The 15969-nt window shown below is 51.3% G+C and overlaps 8 protein-coding genes across 8 annotated transcripts; 3 read left to right on the top strand and 5 right to left on the bottom strand.

The window, feature by feature from the left end:
- Positions 1 to 379: 379 nt before the first annotated feature.
- Positions 380 to 3824, bottom strand: PV06_09279 (alpha,alpha-trehalose-phosphate synthase (UDP-forming); the record flags this gene model as incomplete). Its single annotated transcript, XM_016410713.1, has 7 exons — positions 3495 to 3824; positions 3250 to 3360; positions 1877 to 2248; positions 1454 to 1826; positions 1033 to 1403; positions 633 to 975; positions 380 to 584 (listed from the first exon to the last, which is right to left on the bottom strand). The coding sequence occupies exons 1-7, from the start codon at positions 3688 to 3690 to the stop codon at positions 380 to 382; spliced, it is 1971 nt and encodes a 656-aa protein (XP_016258520.1). The 5' UTR covers positions 3691 to 3824.
- A 264-nt stretch (positions 3825 to 4088) lies between these two features.
- On the bottom strand, positions 4089 to 5072 carry PV06_09278 (uncharacterized protein; the record flags this gene model as incomplete). The annotated part of the gene is made up of 2 exons (XM_016410712.1): positions 4089 to 4719; positions 4783 to 5072. The coding sequence occupies 2 exons, from the start codon at positions 5070 to 5072 to the stop codon at positions 4089 to 4091; spliced, it is 921 nt and encodes a 306-aa protein (XP_016258519.1).
- A 1256-nt stretch (positions 5073 to 6328) lies between these two features.
- On the top strand, positions 6329 to 8991 carry PV06_09277 (uncharacterized protein). The gene has a single exon (XM_016410711.1). It carries the CDS (start codon positions 6386 to 6388, stop codon positions 8774 to 8776), a length of 2391 nt encoding a protein of 796 aa, XP_016258518.1. The 5' UTR covers positions 6329 to 6385; the 3' UTR covers positions 8777 to 8991.
- On the bottom strand, positions 8927 to 10396 carry PV06_09276 (uncharacterized protein). The gene has a single exon (XM_016410710.1). The coding sequence runs from the start codon at positions 10340 to 10342 to the stop codon at positions 9068 to 9070; it is 1275 nt and encodes a 424-aa protein (XP_016258517.1). The 5' UTR covers positions 10343 to 10396; the 3' UTR covers positions 8927 to 9067.
- A 199-nt stretch (positions 10397 to 10595) lies between these two features.
- On the top strand, positions 10596 to 13120 carry PV06_09275 (tRNA dimethylallyltransferase). The gene is made up of 2 exons (XM_016410709.1): positions 10596 to 10845; positions 10900 to 13120. The coding sequence occupies exons 1-2, from the start codon at positions 10747 to 10749 to the stop codon at positions 12241 to 12243; spliced, it is 1443 nt and encodes a 480-aa protein (XP_016258516.1). The 5' UTR covers positions 10596 to 10746; the 3' UTR covers positions 12244 to 13120.
- PV06_09274 (uncharacterized protein) lies at positions 11760 to 13777 on the bottom strand. Its single transcript, XM_016410708.1, has 4 exons — positions 13601 to 13777; positions 13298 to 13540; positions 12591 to 13236; positions 11760 to 12540 (listed from the first exon to the last, which is right to left on the bottom strand). Exons 1-4 carry the CDS (start codon positions 13676 to 13678, stop codon positions 12320 to 12322), a joined length of 1188 nt encoding a protein of 395 aa, XP_016258515.1. The 5' UTR covers positions 13679 to 13777; the 3' UTR covers positions 11760 to 12319.
- A 597-nt stretch (positions 13778 to 14374) lies between these two features.
- Positions 14375 to 15438, top strand: PV06_09273 (haloacid dehalogenase, type II). The gene has a single exon (XM_016410707.1). The coding sequence runs from the start codon at positions 14482 to 14484 to the stop codon at positions 15259 to 15261; it is 780 nt and encodes a 259-aa protein (XP_016258514.1). The 5' UTR covers positions 14375 to 14481; the 3' UTR covers positions 15262 to 15438.
- On the bottom strand, positions 15341 to 15961 carry PV06_09272 (uncharacterized protein; the record flags this gene model as incomplete). Its single annotated transcript, XM_016410706.1, has 1 exon — positions 15341 to 15961. The coding sequence occupies one exon, from the start codon at positions 15959 to 15961 to the stop codon at positions 15341 to 15343; it is 621 nt and encodes a 206-aa protein (XP_016258513.1).
- Between the last annotated feature and the right edge of the window lie 8 nt (positions 15962 to 15969).

Here is a 15969-nt window from a genome sequence, read left to right as displayed (position 1 = left end):
GCTGACCATCTGCAGATGGATCCTACTACTACTCCAACGGTAATGGCAGCACCTACCACAACACTGGCTCCGGGTCCTCCACATACACTGCCCCCAATGGACACACTACCAAGAAATAGCTGCTGTTGACCGAGTTGATGAGCAAGAACAGTCACAATCGGGAGGACAGAGTGATTTTTCATATGTTGATGGCGGTTCATGGACTATGCAAACATTTATTGATAACCACAAACAAGTCTGCGGTGAGCCATCAGCTTGAAAAATAAGCACTGCTTGATTCATAGTACTTTATTGGAACTTGCTCAAATAGCATTTTGCCCACAGATCCCATTGATCCAAATGTCCCTTGAGTGAGAATAACCTGGTCTCTCAACGTAGCTTAGACTGCAGAAAGTCCGGAATCCGATGCCACAGTCGATGATTGAGAAGCTTCCCGACTCCGGGATCTCTCCTGTAATATATGGGCAGTCCTTATGGTGCGGTTGTCCGTTTCCTTGATCTGCTCAGTTGCATCCGGTAGCTCCTCTGGCTCGGGGACGCGGCCCTTGTACAGGGTATTGAGGAACATGGTGCCCCAACGAACACTTGATGTTATCAGCATGCCAGAATCAAATCGTTTTCGATAAGCTTACCTGGTGCATCGATCCACAATATCTACATTCTGCCTATAACGTCTCCTTCGTTCTTCTGCGCTCATCTCTAGAGCATCCTCAATAGTATTCGAGAACCGTGGAATGTCCCATGGATTAACTACCACTGTGGACGGAAGTGTCTTCACAGCACCGGCGTAGTAGGACATCAGTAGAACTCCGGCCGTGTCCTGGTTTTGACAGGCGACATATTCATAGCTCACCATGTTGAGGCCGTCTCGGATCGAGGAAATGATGCATACGTCGGCAGCAGCATACAAGGAACAGAGTTGCTCTGGTTTAATAGAGCGATAAAAATAGTGGATTGGCGTGCTTGAAAATGTTCCTGAAAATACCGTTAAGATCAGTGTTGCAGAGGAACATCAATATATGCTTAACTTACCGTGCTTTCCATTGACGTGACCTACGAGAGCTTCGACCTCCTCTCGCAATTTCTTATAGGTGTCCACTTCCGCGCGAGTCGGAATGGCCAGCTGGATCAGGCATACTTTGTCCACCCAATCTGGACGTTCGGTCAAAAACCTATCAAAGGCCATCAATTTTTGTGTTATCCCCTTGATGTAGTCCAAACGGTCGACTCCAAGAATGATCTTCTGTCCCTTGAAGCTGTCTTTTAAATTCGCAAGCTCTCGTTTGACGCATTCGCTCTCCATGCGCTGCCGGAAGTCCTCGGGCTCTATTCCAATGGGAAAGCCATGGACAATCACTTTTCTACCGCCCCAGTGCAAGTCGGATGGGGATCTTGAGACACCACTACGAACCACATCAGTCATCACATGTCCCAACAAGGTGACAGCACTTACTCGAGGACAATTGAAGCACTGTCCAGGAAATCTTGAGCGTACTCCTGTGTATGAAAACCAACCACGTCACATAACAAGAAGCTGCGACAAATCTCCTCACGGAGGGGTAAGATAGTGAAGAAGTCGTCTGTAGGGAACGGCGTGTGCAAGAAGGAACCTATCTTGACATTCTTCTTTTTGGCCAGGCGTTCACGCAGTATACCTGGGAGAAGAAGCAGGTGATAATCGTGAACCCAGATGAGATCGTCATCCTCGACCATAGGCACAATGTTGTCTGCGAATATCTCATTGACCTCTCGATACGCCATTGGCCAGCTTTCTTCTGCACGTACCTTTTCAGGCATTCGATGCAGCAGGGGCCATAACACTGAATCTGTCATGCCAGTAAGTACCATAGAGGCTCCGCCTTGTTTAGTGGCGTACTAGAGAATCCGTTGTAGTGAGCTTGAGCCAGCTGCTCGTTCAAGAAGATAGGGTAGGCATGAAATTTGTCCTGAAGATCTCGACGGACCCTGTCTTTGTCGTTCCGATGGATGTCGATTCCAGGCCAGCCAAACCACTTAAAAACGACAGCTTTGGCGAGACTTCGTAGTCCTGACACGAGGCCCCCAGATGAGATGTTGTATTCGAAGTTCCCATCCTTGGTGTCTTTGATGGTAATAGGAAGTCGATTGGCAATCACAAGTACTCGACCTTCAAATGAGGATCCATGGAGAAGTCGACAGAGTAGAAGTGTATAGAATCTATTTGCGCTGAAATAGGAGCATGGCGAGCTGAAGAAAGGGATATCAAGGTCTATGATATATATCAGACCGCTTTGGTCATAGAGGGATGATGTCAGGCATCGTGGAAGAGGTGGCAGTGAGGAAGGAAGAATGCCATGGGAGCTACCTCAAGCGAATCCAGGTTCCAGTTTTTGTCTCTGGGCTGGTTCTTGTGGATGATGGGGAGTGAGAAGCTATTCGGATCAACCCAACTCCATTGTCTGGGCAAACTGGCCCTTGGGAGGGCAACGCTGTGCACGTTGTTCGTGTTATACCTTGGACTGGGATTTCCAGCCCATCATTTCAAAAGCGAGAAGCGAATAATCTGCACTTGTCTATAGCGAAGAGAGAGATCAGCTCGTCGGAAGTGACAGCCGCCACATGATGTCGACCAAAATGGACTCCAACAAGGCTGGGGCGGATTAATGTTCCCACTCCAGGCCAGTTATTTATTCCACTGCCACGGAGCGCGTCAATCGTCCCCCAAGAGATCACGGATATCAACTTCCATCTTTGCAAGGGATGCTTACTACGTGAGTTGTGGGATGCATCGTCCGGATCAATAGGATCGCTTTTCCGGTCAGCCTTGCACGAGTGACGTTAACTTTTGCTCACGCTATTACATCGTAGTGCAGCCCTGCAAACAGGAGTCAGCAGCATAAACCTGGCACACAGAGACTAGACGATATTACTCCCGCGGTAGGTGCTGATGGCCGACTTAGAACATGCTGGCGTTACCGAGAGAGGAAGGGTAGACCTGCTCGGTTTTCGCCCTTTTCACCAATTCTCGAATATTTAAACACTTTCTCCTGTATTCGTTATACGAAACATGACACATCCATCGTATCATACTATGATTCGTGCCCTACCAGACATGTCACCAGCTTTGTCGAATACAGAAGTGAAATGGAAGAATGGACATGCGGCCAGACAGCACTTTCCTCGTTGCACCTCTCACCCCTCGGATTCTCGAATCCATGTTCTCGTCGATGAAACGTCGTCGTCTATAACTTCATTCCATCTTGGAACCACCGACGATGTTATTGATAGTCCCGCCAACGCTTCCATCGGCGGTGAAATTCTTCCCAATAGCTCCATCGGAGGCAAGTGGACCACGGACGGCTTCGCCTACACTGCCAATTGCTACAGCCTGTCAGCTCTGATATGCCTCTCGATTGTCTTCAACGAAGGTTTCAATAAAAACACATCCAGATTATCATTGTTTTGTTGTGGAAGGAAAAGTGAAGTTGAGAGAAGATGGGGTTATCAAGACGTACCTCCATCCGCCGTAAACTGTTTTCCCACGGCTCCTTCGCTGCTCAGCAACGGCGCAGCAGTTGACGACTTCTTATCATCGCTGGCAGGGTTGTAATTCTGGAGATTGTTGTTATTTGGGTCGGTAGCGGGAGTGTCTGGCTTTGTGCCTGTGAATTTGGATGTGTCGGTTTGGCCTTTCATGAGGTTGGGCGTCATTTTGGTGTATTTGTTAAGCGGAGTCCGCAGCGAGATGTTTGTCGTGTTGTAACAAGTGGCTCGAATTTGAATGAAAATGGTCCCACTCCCGTGAATATCATGGCATATGGTGAGAGAAGAGGCTTAACCTAGCGTTCAACGAGAGTCATAATATACTCGCACGCTGTGAACAGCCATCGGCTGGAGAGTCCGTGTTTTGTGACTGAAACATCATTTGTTGATGTCATCCCACGGATCATGACGATTCGCGGGGTGGGAATCAATCCATGACGACAAGGAGTCGTATATGGGGAAATCTGCGACGAACCGCATGTGATCCGTCAAACATAAAGGTGACGAGGCTATGCTGGTGTACTCTGATAATTACAGGGCTATCTCTAGAGGGAGACGGCGCAAGACTATTCAAGCTCAACTCGTGGAGTGGATCTCGACAAAAGGGGGCCCTGATGGCCCCTGGTATTTCTCCTGTCCACTTCCTGGATATTTGTGAAGCTCTGCATGCTCTTATCAAACGATGTTCCTTCAAGCTCCTGCCGCCGCGAGTACCATTGGTTGCCACTGTCATCCTCGAACCGGGTTGGATGACCTTTCACTTTCGTTCTGCGCCTTCGCAAGAAAAGAAAGATTATACCGGCTATCATGCCGAGAGCACACAATGCTACTGCAATGCCAATACCGGCTGCGGCACCACTTGAGAGGCCACTGTGGTCTGAAGCCGGACCAGGCACCATAGAAGTCGGGCCACCGGTACCTTGAGTAGCAGCTTGCGAGGGCTGAGCAGTTGCCATAGTCGTAGTCGTGCTTGTTGGGAACAGAGTAAGGTCTTGCTGCTGGAATTCGACGCTGATCGGCTGTCCCCACATGATGATTGGGCCTGTGACGGTGGTAAGCGTCAAGCTTTGGTCGTCGCGAGCCGGTACAACAGTGCTGCCATTCTCAGAAGGATAAGTGCTTGTGCAACCTGCAAAGAGAACTGTGGTCGAGTTGAATTGATCCTTCAGGCTGAAAGTGCTGGTGTAAGAAAATCCACTGTCATCGTTGTTAGCCGTCAGGGATGTAGTTGCACTCCAGCATTGATAGAACCAAACTCACCTTTGACAACAAACTGCTAAGGACTTGTCCCCACTGAAGGATAGCGTGGCTGTCACGTACTCAGCTGGACATGCTCCAGGGCTGAATACCTGTGTTGGAAAAGGTACTCTTCCAGTATAGGCGAAACCTGGTGGGAAGCAATCTGTGTCCACGTTCGCGGATACTGCATTCTGCAAGAGCAAGCCGCCTTGGATGCTGTTGTAGAACTCCTTCTCGTACGTCCAAGAGGAGCTACAGGACGCTGGAGGGGTAAAGATGGTCGTTAATCCAGTTATCGTAGTTGTCGACATGATAGTGGTCAGTATCCCGAGAGGCAGGCACCTTTACTGCGTGACGAGGGCTATCAACGAGAAGGGAGCAATAGATGCGCTCTCAAGAGTAGCTTTCACCGCAACTGTGAGGAGTTGTAGAAATGTTCCCTGAAGTGGGTTTAGGAGTAGATGATAGTGCATGAAGCAAAATTGTAGCAGCCGTTATTGACGTGATGCTTATGGCTGCTAGGAACTAGCCGCCACGGTTGACGAGTATCAAGTATGGCCCACCAGACACCAGTGCTGCTGGCTGCGGCCATACTGACAACGTCCCATGTCCACTGTGGCCGAGCGAAGTTACTGAAATCTCACCACCATCAGACACATAGAGTTTGAGGATGTACTTGACTTCGAATTGCTGTTTCTGCAGCTTGGCTTAGTTGCAGAGACTGAAAACCGCTATCATGGACTCCTGAGACCTTGTTGGCGCCGACTTAAGCGCCGCATGGGGGCCAACAACTCTTCGATGGGGCACGGTCGAGGCACCATGTTACAAGCTATCTTTGTCCAGATCTCTTAGTAGCAGAGTCGATGTCTTTGGCGCTTCTTGGCTGAGACACGATGTATGTATTACCTTTGGTGCTTGAGGGTAGTTCTCTCACGTGACCCTCCAGCAGACAGGCTGAACCGCTGCGCTAAATGAGAACGAACACTCACCTAAGTGAAGATCGGGAGATGGTTTTCCCTACCATCTCGAGTTGGAGTCGCGTGTTGTTTGTCAATCTATCGTGGACAGCCTCATCGAACATGCTGCTACTGAGGAAAGGAGTCACGATGGTCGTAAATTGATCCCTGATTCTTACGGGAAAACAAGGCGTTCGAAAGGGCCAAGACAGCAAATGCTCTCATGTTGTGTTTTCAGTCGTGCGGAGCGTGAGGACTTGGACAGAGGTCTTGAGAACGTATCTCTTTTCTATCTCTCAGAATAGTTGATGCTCTGGACCGAAAAAGCTCCCCAAGTTGCACATTATGAGGTTCTTCTCAATAGTAGAATCTCCTGAAATAACGTCTGGAGCATCACAGGCAGGGTCTGTGGCTGAAGTCGCATAGAGTATCCTAGAAATGGAGTATGTTAGATAGCTTCATCTACTACTTGTTGCAATGTAAGTCCAGTTCCGTGAACGCTTCTTAGTGTGAACAACAATTGGCGCGTTCCTGAATCCGCGATCGGTGACGTCGGCTGAGGCCAGATCAACCACATACACAGAAAATGTTTTGACACGCCAAATCACCGAACACGAAGTTGCTGGCGACCTCGACAACATAGACCTATTCAATCGGCACAGAGTATCATGTCAAGCTTCTCGAGAGGCTCTGTGCCATCTCGACACCTCCTCCCGGTCCTTGTCACCTTCCTCTCCTTTCTCTCCTGCGCACAACAAGTGACTGCGACTACAAATGATACTCTGCTATGGGGACCCTTCAGACCCAACCTCTACTTTGGAGTTCGACCTCGCTTGCCGAACAGCTTGCTGACAGGCCTGCTATGGGCAAACACTGAGGACTTCACCACCAGCCAAACCAATTTCCGTCACACGTGTGAGCAGAATGAGGGAATGGCTGGTTATGGCTGGGAAGAGTACGACGCTCAGAACGGAGGTCGGCAAACGATACACGATACTGGGAACAAGCTCGACCTTACAATTGATTTTGTCAAAGTACCTGGTGGCCAAAATGGAGGTAGCTGGGCAGCAAGGATCAAAGGCACACCTCGAGAAGACGCCCACCCGAACCTGGTCACGGCGTTCATATTCTATGCTGGCATGGAAGGATTGGGCGAGCTGGCATTCCAAGAGACGGACACTAGTGCAGACCAGAAAGTGATCCTACATGGCTCGACCGTAGAACTCGGTGATTTCAACTTTATATTTTCGGATTCGGCAGAGAATCGAATGCCCTATAAGACTCACCCCTCGTGGGATGAGAAGCCTTTGGACAGGCCATTGGTTTCCAGCTTGCAGATACCGCCCGAGGCCATTTGGCAAGCCAAGAATGTTGTTTTTGCCAGCATGAAGCAGGACATCGACAGATATATCAAAGAGTATGGCCAGGAAAACATGCCCCCTCCATGGGCAGCCTTTTCCATCTCTGAGCATCCAGGCCCAGGGAACTTCCACATGATTCAGAAGACCTTCGTCGGAGAGTTCCAGTTCGACGTCCTTTTTGAATCGGCGTCAGGCCCTGCCATGTCATCTGAGACCTTGACTAAAGCTATCTCTGAAGCCTCTAAAGGCTTCAAGGCTAAATTCAAGGAAATTTTTGAACCCCGGCCACCTTTCACCAGGCCTGCTTACACCGCGTTCTCCGAGTCAATGTTCTCCAATCTCTTCGGTGGCATAGGATACTTTTATGGCGATTCGCTTGTCGATAGGTCGTATGCTCCAGAGTACGACGAAGACAACGAGGGTTTCTGGGAAGAGACGGCCGAAGCTCGAGCCCGTGCAGAGATTGTCAAAGATCCAGCGCACGAACTATTCACCTCCGTGCCCTCCAGACCTTTCTTTCCCCGCGGGTTCTTATGGGATGAGGGCTTCCATCTCCTTCCCATTGCGGAATGGGACCTCGACACTACCATGGAAATTGTCAAATCGTGGTTCAACCTCATGGACCAGGATGGCTGGATCGCGCGGGAACAGATCCTGGGCCCCGAAGCTCGGAGCAAAGTCCCTGCCGAATTCCAAGTCCAATATCCTCACTATGCCAATCCACCCACACTATTTTTCATCATCGACGTTCTCATGGACAAGGCATCCGACCCTGAGTATTCTGCCCGGAAGCCTCACATCGAATCCGAACTTCGATCTCTATACCCCCTGCTGAAACGACAGTACTACTGGTTCCGCCGCACCCAGTTCGGCGACGTCAAGTCCTACGACCGCGAAGCCTTCTCCACGAAAGAAGCGTACCGTTGGCGTGGCCGCACCCCTCAACACATCTTGACGTCAGGTCTGGACGACTACCCCCGTCCTCAACCTCCTCACCCGGGCGAACTACACGCCGATCTGATATCGTGGGTGGGACTAATGAGCAAGACCCTGCTCCGCCTATCCACGCTCCTGTCCGAGACGGACGACACCGGCGACTTCAAGGCCCAATACACGGCGATCCTGCGCAACATCGACGACCTGCACTGGTCTTCCGAGAACAAGGCCTACTGCGACGCCACGATCGATGACTACGAAGACTCCACCCACGTCTGCCACAAGGGATACATTTCCCTCTTCCCGTTCATGACGGGCCTTATCCCCCCCACGCACCCTAACCTGCCGCACATCCTAGACCTGATCTCGTCCGAGAGCGAACTGTGGTCTCCCTACGGGATCCGATCCCTGTCCAGGTCCGACGAGTTCTACGGCACGGACGAGAACTACTGGCGGTCCCCGATCTGGGTGAACATGAACTACCTCATCGTGAAGAACCTTTTGGACGTCGCGCGGTCCCCCGACGCGCCCCGCAAGGTCAAGACCCAGGCGACCAAGATCTACACGGAGCTCCGGGCGAACCTGGTCAAGAACGTCTTTGACCAGTGGAGGGCCACGGGCTTCGCGTGGGAGCAGTACAACCCCGAGACCGGGGCGGGTCAGAGGACGCAGCATTTCACCGGCTGGACCAGCTTGGTCGTGGTCATCATGAGGATGCCGGATCTCAGTGGCGAGGTGGGTATCAAGCACGGCGAATTGTAGTAGTGGTTTTTTCCGACGGAAAAGAACATGGAGAAGAAATATGTAGCCTGCAACTCCCGTATAAAAGGATAGATCTGCTCAGCCTGAATGTGAGATACTCGCCATGTGACATAAGAGTACATCAAGACAACAGAGGAGGGAGTGTTCAAACCGAAAAGAATAAAACTGGCATCAATTGAATATTTCGCTAGCAATAAAATGAAAAATCTGGTGCAGAGCATGATTCGATTGGATTTCAATAATTCAGCCAATTGACTGTTCTGCCCATGTACTCGGTAGGATGATACGCAATCAATCACTTTCGTCATCACTGCCATACCCGACCAACGGCCCAGCAGGGGCGGCTGACTTGGCGGCTTGCGCAGGTAGCGATCTCGCCGTAGTCTTGTTCCTCTGCAGCGCCGCCAGTGTCGAACCCGAGAAGATTCCACCATCAACACCACTGCTGCCGTCGCCGCCATCACCTCCGGCTTGATATTGCGTCGTCGTCGAAGAACCAGCCGCCTGGTCAGCCTGATCCTGCGCGGGTGCATCCAGCAACCCTTTGCTGCCCGTATCCTCGAGTTGTTTTTGCTGGTTGTACCAAATCTCCTCTGGGGCCTCGTACCCGTCAAGTCCGAACCCACTCTCGATCCGCCTCTGTTCTCGTTCTTCCTGTGTCTCTCGTCCTTCGATCTCGCGCACCGCCCTCTCGCCCAAAGCCCTCCGGACGGCCTCGGCGGCCTGCTCTTCGATCCTCGCAGCTTCGCGCTTCTGACTGAGAGGGTTGGGGTCAACCGTGGCCCACCGCACGTTGAGGACCTCATTGTTGTCCAGAGCCTGATGCGCCATCGCTTCCTTGGCAAACTGACTGTTCGCCTCGTTCACGTACGTCACGAAGGCCACACCGCGCCCCGTCAGGACCCGGGTGCGCTCGACTTCACCCCACTCTTGGAAATGCCGCGCCACGATCTCCTCGATGTCGTCCGTGACGTGGATCCGGCCCACGTAGAGCGTGCGGTTCTGCCGGAGGAAGCTGCCCACGCCGCCCATGTCGTCGCGGTAGTCGCTGTGCTTGTCGCGCCCGAAGCAGTCCACGTTGGGGTTGAAGACGTCGTAGATGGTCGGCAGGCGGTGGAGGTACTGGCACTCGTGGCCCTTGGGGCACAGGCCGCGGGCGAAGAACAGGCAGAAATAACTGCCGGGGGTCTTGTCCGCCGCGGTCCAGCCGCTGTCGTTGCGGATGTTGCACCGCGAGGGGGCCGCGGTCTTTGAGAGGTACGCATCTTCACGGTCGCCGCCGGACCACTTGTTGTACCAGATGTTGAAAATTGTGCCGGTCTGCGGCGGGGGTTCGGACTTGACGGTCGAAGGGTCGACCTGCGGGCGCGCGGGCCGTCGTTTGCGCCGGATCAACTTGGTCTTCTTCGCGGGTGGTTCTGACGAGGCGAGTGTGGTGTCATTGTTGGTCGTCGTTGTGAGGGCTGTGGTGGTGGCGGCTGAATCTTCTGCAGCTGGGGATGCCGACCGCTTGCGCGAGGGAGAGGAAGGGGCGAACGATGTCCGCGCTTGAACTACTTCGGCCATGGTGAGTTGTATGGAATCGTGACCGACCAGTAGTCGCCTCGGGCGAGTTTGTTGTAATGTGTTGGTTGGGAGTGAAATTTAGGAAACTTGATCGCAGTTTTGGAGAATGATTATAGAATTGCACATCGTTTGTCATTCAGTCGGCCGTAAAACTACTTGTACGGTGGAGTATTGCATCCTTTTTAACACCAAAAGATTTTGGTCTCCAAGACGGGACGAGTGTGACTGTTACAAGTTACTACGGAGTATCAGAGGGTACTATGATTGTCAATGGCTGTCAGCCTATTCTGAAGCGGTTTTCTCTTCATCTACTACAAAATCATCTTTAATCTTCGCTCAGATTGGTGCTGTCAGCCCGGAATGATGCTTCAAAAGTACTATCTTGAAATGCAGAAAGTTGTGCCATGTCCTCAATAGTAAGAAGAGCCTTGAAAATGTTATCACATCGACCAGATAACCCAATTGTGGTTGTTATGGGTGCTACTGGTACGGGAAAGTCAAAGGTGCGCACAATGAAATCACTGATCATACCCCAATGTTCTAATCGCTACAGATAGTTGGCCGTTGATTTAGCCACACGGTTCAATGGTGAAATCATCAATGGCGATGCCATGCAGATGTACAAGGGACTGCCGATCATAACAAACAAGATCCCACATGGTGAACGCAACGGCATTCAGCACCACCTGCTGGATTTCATTGGACTGGAAGAGCAGCCATGGACTGTCCACAGGTTCGTCAAGGAGAGTACCAAGGTCGTAGATGAGATCAGGTCCCGAGGAAAGCTACCGATTCTCGTGGGTGGCACGCATTACTACACGCATGCTCTTCTATTCAAAGACGAGACTCTTTCGGCAGACGAGGAAGAAGGTAACGCAGAAGATACTGAAGGGAGAGTAATCGTGGACTTCGCGATCCTGTCACGACCAACGGAGGAAATACTCGCAAAATTGCAAGAAGTAGACCCTCAAATGGCAGTCCGATGGCATCCAAGAGACAGACGAAAGATCCAGCGGTCGCTCGAGATCTGGCTAAAGACTGGCAAGAAGGCTTCGGAAGTGTATGCTGAGCAACAAGAACGAAAAGATGCAATGGGTCGAAACATTAGTTCTGGTGTCACCTCCGAAGATCTCGAAAGCATGATCGATGGTGGTGAAGACTCTGCTCTACGATATCCTACCTTGCTTCTGTGGTTGGAAGCTGAAGATGCCGTACTGAAAAAGCGACTCGATGCACGTGTGGATTCCATGGTGGAAAGTGGGCTTGTGGATGAAGCAGTCGCCCTAACAGCCCTCGATAAAGATCTGGCTGAGCGAGGTGTGCCAGTGGACAAATCCAAGGGAATTTGGGTTTCGATTGGTTACAAAGAGATGGAGCCTTACATCCAGGAGCAGCAAATCTCGGGGGTCAACTCTCCCCAGACATCTCGCGCTTTGGCGCAAGCCGTGGAAGCTGTAAAGGGAGGGACCAGACGCTATGCAAAGCGCCAGAATCGCTATATTCGAATCCGACTGGCTAATGCACTGCAACAGGCGGGTGAATTCAGTATGATGTTTCTTCTTGATGGGACGAATCTCGAGAATTGGGACACCGATGTTTTCGAACACGCCCAGAGGCTTGTGGAATCGTTTCTCGACGGTGGATCCCTTCCAGAGAACAAAAGTTTATCAGAGCTTGCGAACAAGATGCTCTCTGCTCCCGATGAGCAAGCTGCGACAAACTCTCGAGTGGCCCAGAAATGCGAGACGTGCGACAAGATATTGATGACGATCGATGAGTGGAACCGTCATGTCTCAAGTCGTGGTCATAAGAAGGTTGTCGCGGCCCAACGCAAGCGAGACGCAGCATCAGGCCAGGTATCCACCGGAGTTCCTGACATCTCTGGCTCAGAACCTGCTTGATACTGGTAATGGTGCAAATCGAGTTGTTTGCCCAACGATCAGAGGACCAAAGGCGAAGCAAACTGGCGACAAGATATCATTGAGGCTCGTGGGTTTCGACTTGCCCATTTGTGGTATTAGCAGCGTCTGAAGACTTGCTCTGGTGAACCGCGAGGCCGGTTGTTCGCCATTCTACAAAGGCAGGTGACAGAATGTCTCCGTGGCCAGTCTCTTCGACCTTAAAGACTTCTATTGCTGGAACCTTTTCGCGCTTACGTATGCGCCATACCCCATCTTCGGTGATGACGCTCTTCAGCCCTGTGCACTCTGTCAGTGGTGCTGAACCCATCTGCGACGAGATCACCTACATTCCAAAAAGTTCGCGGCAAAGTTGATACAGATCTGCCCATCCCAGAGATACTTGCCCTTCTGTCGAACCTTGTCCGGGATGGTCTGTGTCTCAAGCTCCTCGAGTCGCTCCAAGACACCTTGCGGCGACCGATATCCCACCACAATCTTGGGTACACCCAGCAGAAACGATTGAGCCCAAAACTTCAAGAGCTTCCTCTCAAACTTGACCTGCTCACGTTCATTGATGACCGCGGCAGTGGTCTTCAACTCAACCCAATTGATGGGCTGAGACTTGTCTTCTGGCTTGTAGTCCATCACGGCATCGACTTCTCCACCGATGATGATTTTCACCTTGCCGAGGCCGGTGCGGACAATCGAGCAGTACTGGGCGTAGTTACTCACGACTTGGTCTTCGCGTGACTCGATGTCCTCTCGTGTCACGGCGGACCAAGGCTCCGGGAGAAGAGACACGGTTTCAAACTTGTAGCCCCAGAAACTCATAACATCTTGGGACATGATGTTGTTCGGCCGGGCTCCCGCGGTGAACTGTTCTTGTCGCGAAGAAAGCTTCTTTGTGTGGTTCTCTTCGAGGAAAATGGTGCCCTGGAAGAGCGTGGCGTTCATTTCCCAATTGTCAAGCTTGGAGTATGGTACCACCATGATCTAGATACTGTGTGAGCAAAGACATGGTTGGTGTGATTGTATGCGAAAGATTTTCCCTAACCTTGGTCATCATGCCGCGCCATGTCACAATGTCAATCTCCGTCTTGGCCGACTTTTCTTTTTCATAAGCAATGATAGCCTCTAGCAGTCCAGCAAGATGGTCATCGGCGGTGTCATCTAACTGTCTGAACGTATCGAACCCTTTGTTGAGATCGCACGGTAAGGTTGGAGGGTAGTAATAGCGCAGGCTGGATGCGTCGAGTCTGAATTTGTGGTCCTCATCGTAGGAGAAGTATGCGATTTCCTTGAAAATGCCATTCAGCCAAGTGAACGAACGGGGTTCTTCCTCTGGGAATTAACTTACTCTTGGTCGCCGTATCGCCGCGCTCGCACCTGCGAATCGGCTCACAGGCTCATAGTCGAAGGAATGATGTTGGGCCATAAGCACAGCAAGAACTCTTCATTGCACGACTCAGTTCAGGAGGGAACGAAAAAGAGTGAGTATCATAGCCAACGCCATAGCAAAAACCCCCAAATTTACTCAACGTTAATACTGTGCTTTCTTGTGAATCTTTTGTCTTCACTATGTTTTCTAACGTGCAATGCGGGCAGGAAGCGCCGCCGCCACGTGATGGCGCGAAATGCGGGCGCCAATGACGTCGCCGCGTAAATAGAAGACTTCTAGGTACGGATACGAGTAAGAGTACTCCGTATGTACAGAGTAGAGGCTCATTTCATTTTGAAGTATGCATGATACGAGTAGCTACATACCCCGGTACTTACAATGTTCGCGAGATATATCATTCAATCCTCGCTTATTACCCACGGAGTACAGAATCTCCTATGTAGTTTTTCCCAGGAAACAAAAGTGAAGCCAGATTGTGTGGGGCATGCTCTTCGTACACCCTTTGACAAAGCTATGGCCCGAACGAACCTAGTCAGCATCATCGCTATGGACTGCCATTTGTTCCCCAAACGTCCAACTACCTCCGTGTTAGGGTACATTTTGTTATGGGATGAGGATGATCAGCGTGGTCATTGGGCGTGCGCAGCCCAAGACTCACATGTGAAGGTAATTGATACTCTGTAATATAAGAAACACTTTGAGCTCGGTCCCGGAAAAGGGAGACGTGGGCATCTTCTATCTCTACTCACACGTTGCAGTACAATATTTCCATCTCAGATTGTGATCATTGAGCATTCGAAGTAATACCTACTGACCTGCCAAAGTAACAAAAAAGGACAATGGCGCCCTTCGATCTTCGCTCTTTCAAAGGTATCTTCTTCGACATCTACGCCACCTTGATCGACTGGGAATCCGGCATCTACCCTCAACTTCTCAAACTCAGTCAAAAGTTGCCGGCCGGTGACCCTCGACGAGACGACACCCCGGAAACCCGCAAGACATTACTCCAAATGTACGCCGCCAACGAGAAGATCGTAGAGCACGATAACCCGACCCTTGCATACCCCAAGATCTTGGAGTCCGTATACGACAGAATCGCAGCTGCGTTGGGTGTCCCCGACGCCGCCGACGACGCCGACCGGGTCGCATTCGGCAAGAGTATAGGAGAGTGGCCTGCATTTCCCGACACGGTGGAGGCGATGAAGGTGCTCGCGAAGCACTACAAGTTGTTCGTGCTGAGTAACGTCGACAACGAATCCTTTGGGCGAACCCTCGCCGGACCCCTGAAGGGCGTGCATTGGGATGGCATCTACACCGCCGAGCAAATCGGATCGTACAAGCCGAACCCGCGCAACTATGAGTACGTGGTCAACAAGCTCAAGACGGACTTTGGCATTTCCAAGGACGAGACCTTGATGGTCGCACAGAACCTGGACATTGATCATGCCTCTGCCAAGGCTCTTGGTTTCAGACCGGCTGTGTGGATCGCGAGGTATGCTGGAAATGCGGCCATGGGCGGAGACAGGGAGGAACTGGAAGCCAAAGGCCTGATTGACCTGGGCGCGGCGTATGAGACTCTGGGTGAGATGGCTGAAGCGGTTGAGAGGGCGTTTGCCTAGGTAAGGAAGATTTCATCGGGCAAGGATATCTTGCGTGATGATGCCTTGGGTTTGATGGTGATAGTGTCAAAGCAAATGACTATCCTTCCTCCAAAGACACTTTCATGTGATCCAACCACCCCTCGGCTCTTCTGCGACACGGATTGTTCTCACGAAGAGAGCGTTGGCGCATTTCCACGACAGTCGTCATCATCCGCATCGCTCTGCCGTGTTGACCCAGACGCCATAACAGGGTGGCCAGATTGAATTGTGATGTCAGTCGATGAAAATGAGTCTCCGGTAGCGTTTGCGCCTCGATCTGAACCACTGTCTCTAGTAGCTGAACTGCTTTCTTAATTTGACCATCGGCCTGATATGCTGTTGCTAAGCTTGATTGCGACATCAGCGGAATATCATGAGACTCCTCTAACGTTTGCGTCTGGATCTGAACCACTGTCTCCAGTATCTGAATTGCCTTCTTGACTTGCCCATCGTCGACATATGCCAATGCTAATAGCTCTTGTGACAACAGTAGCTGAGAATGATTCTCCGGTAGTGTTAGCGCCTGGATCTGAACCAGTGACTCGAGTAGCTGAACTGCCTTCTTGACTTGTCCATCTATGTGGTATAACAATCCCAATGCGCACTGTGAATACTGGTGGTGCGGGTCATCTGGAGGGAGATGCTGCTGGCCCCAGAAGAAGGACTCTTCTAAGCACATCTCAGCCT

Source organism: Exophiala oligosperma, assembly GCF_000835515.1.
Source record: "Exophiala oligosperma strain CBS 72588 unplaced genomic scaffold supercont1.10, whole genome shotgun sequence".
NCBI classification, from domain to species: Eukaryota; Fungi; Ascomycota; class Eurotiomycetes; order Chaetothyriales; family Herpotrichiellaceae; genus Exophiala; species Exophiala oligosperma.
Note: the sequence above shows the minus strand (reverse complement) of the source record. Positions and strands in the feature narration are given on the sequence as shown.

Bases quoted from the DNA above. Each gene is read 5' to 3' on its own strand.
- PV06_09277 (XM_016410711.1), top strand. From the start codon at position 6,386: ATGTCAAGCTTCTCGAGAGGCTCTGTGCCATCTCGACACCTCCTCCCG.
- PV06_09276 (XM_016410710.1), bottom strand. From the start codon at position 10,342: ATGGCCGAAGTAGTTCAAGCGCGGACATCGTTCGCCCCTTCCTCTCCC.
- PV06_09275 (XM_016410709.1), top strand. From the start codon at position 10,747: ATGTCCTCAATAGTAAGAAGAGCCTTGAAAATGTTATCACATCGACCA. The intron at 10,846-10,899 runs GTGCGCACAATG...CGCTACAGATAG, and splicing joins CTGGTACGGGAAAGTCAAAG to TTGGCCGTTGATTTAGCCAC.
- PV06_09274 (XM_016410708.1), bottom strand. From the start codon at position 13,678: ATGGCCCAACATCATTCCTTCGACTATGAGCCTGTGAGCCGATTCGCA. The intron at 13,541-13,600 runs GTAAGTTAATTC...GGCATTTTCAAG, and splicing joins CGGCGATACGGCGACCAAGA to GAAATCGCATACTTCTCCTA. The intron at 13,237-13,297 runs GTTAGGGAAAAT...CACAGTATCTAG, and splicing joins GGCGCGGCATGATGACCAAG to ATCATGGTGGTACCATACTC.
- PV06_09273 (XM_016410707.1), top strand. From the start codon at position 14,482: ATGGCGCCCTTCGATCTTCGCTCTTTCAAAGGTATCTTCTTCGACATC.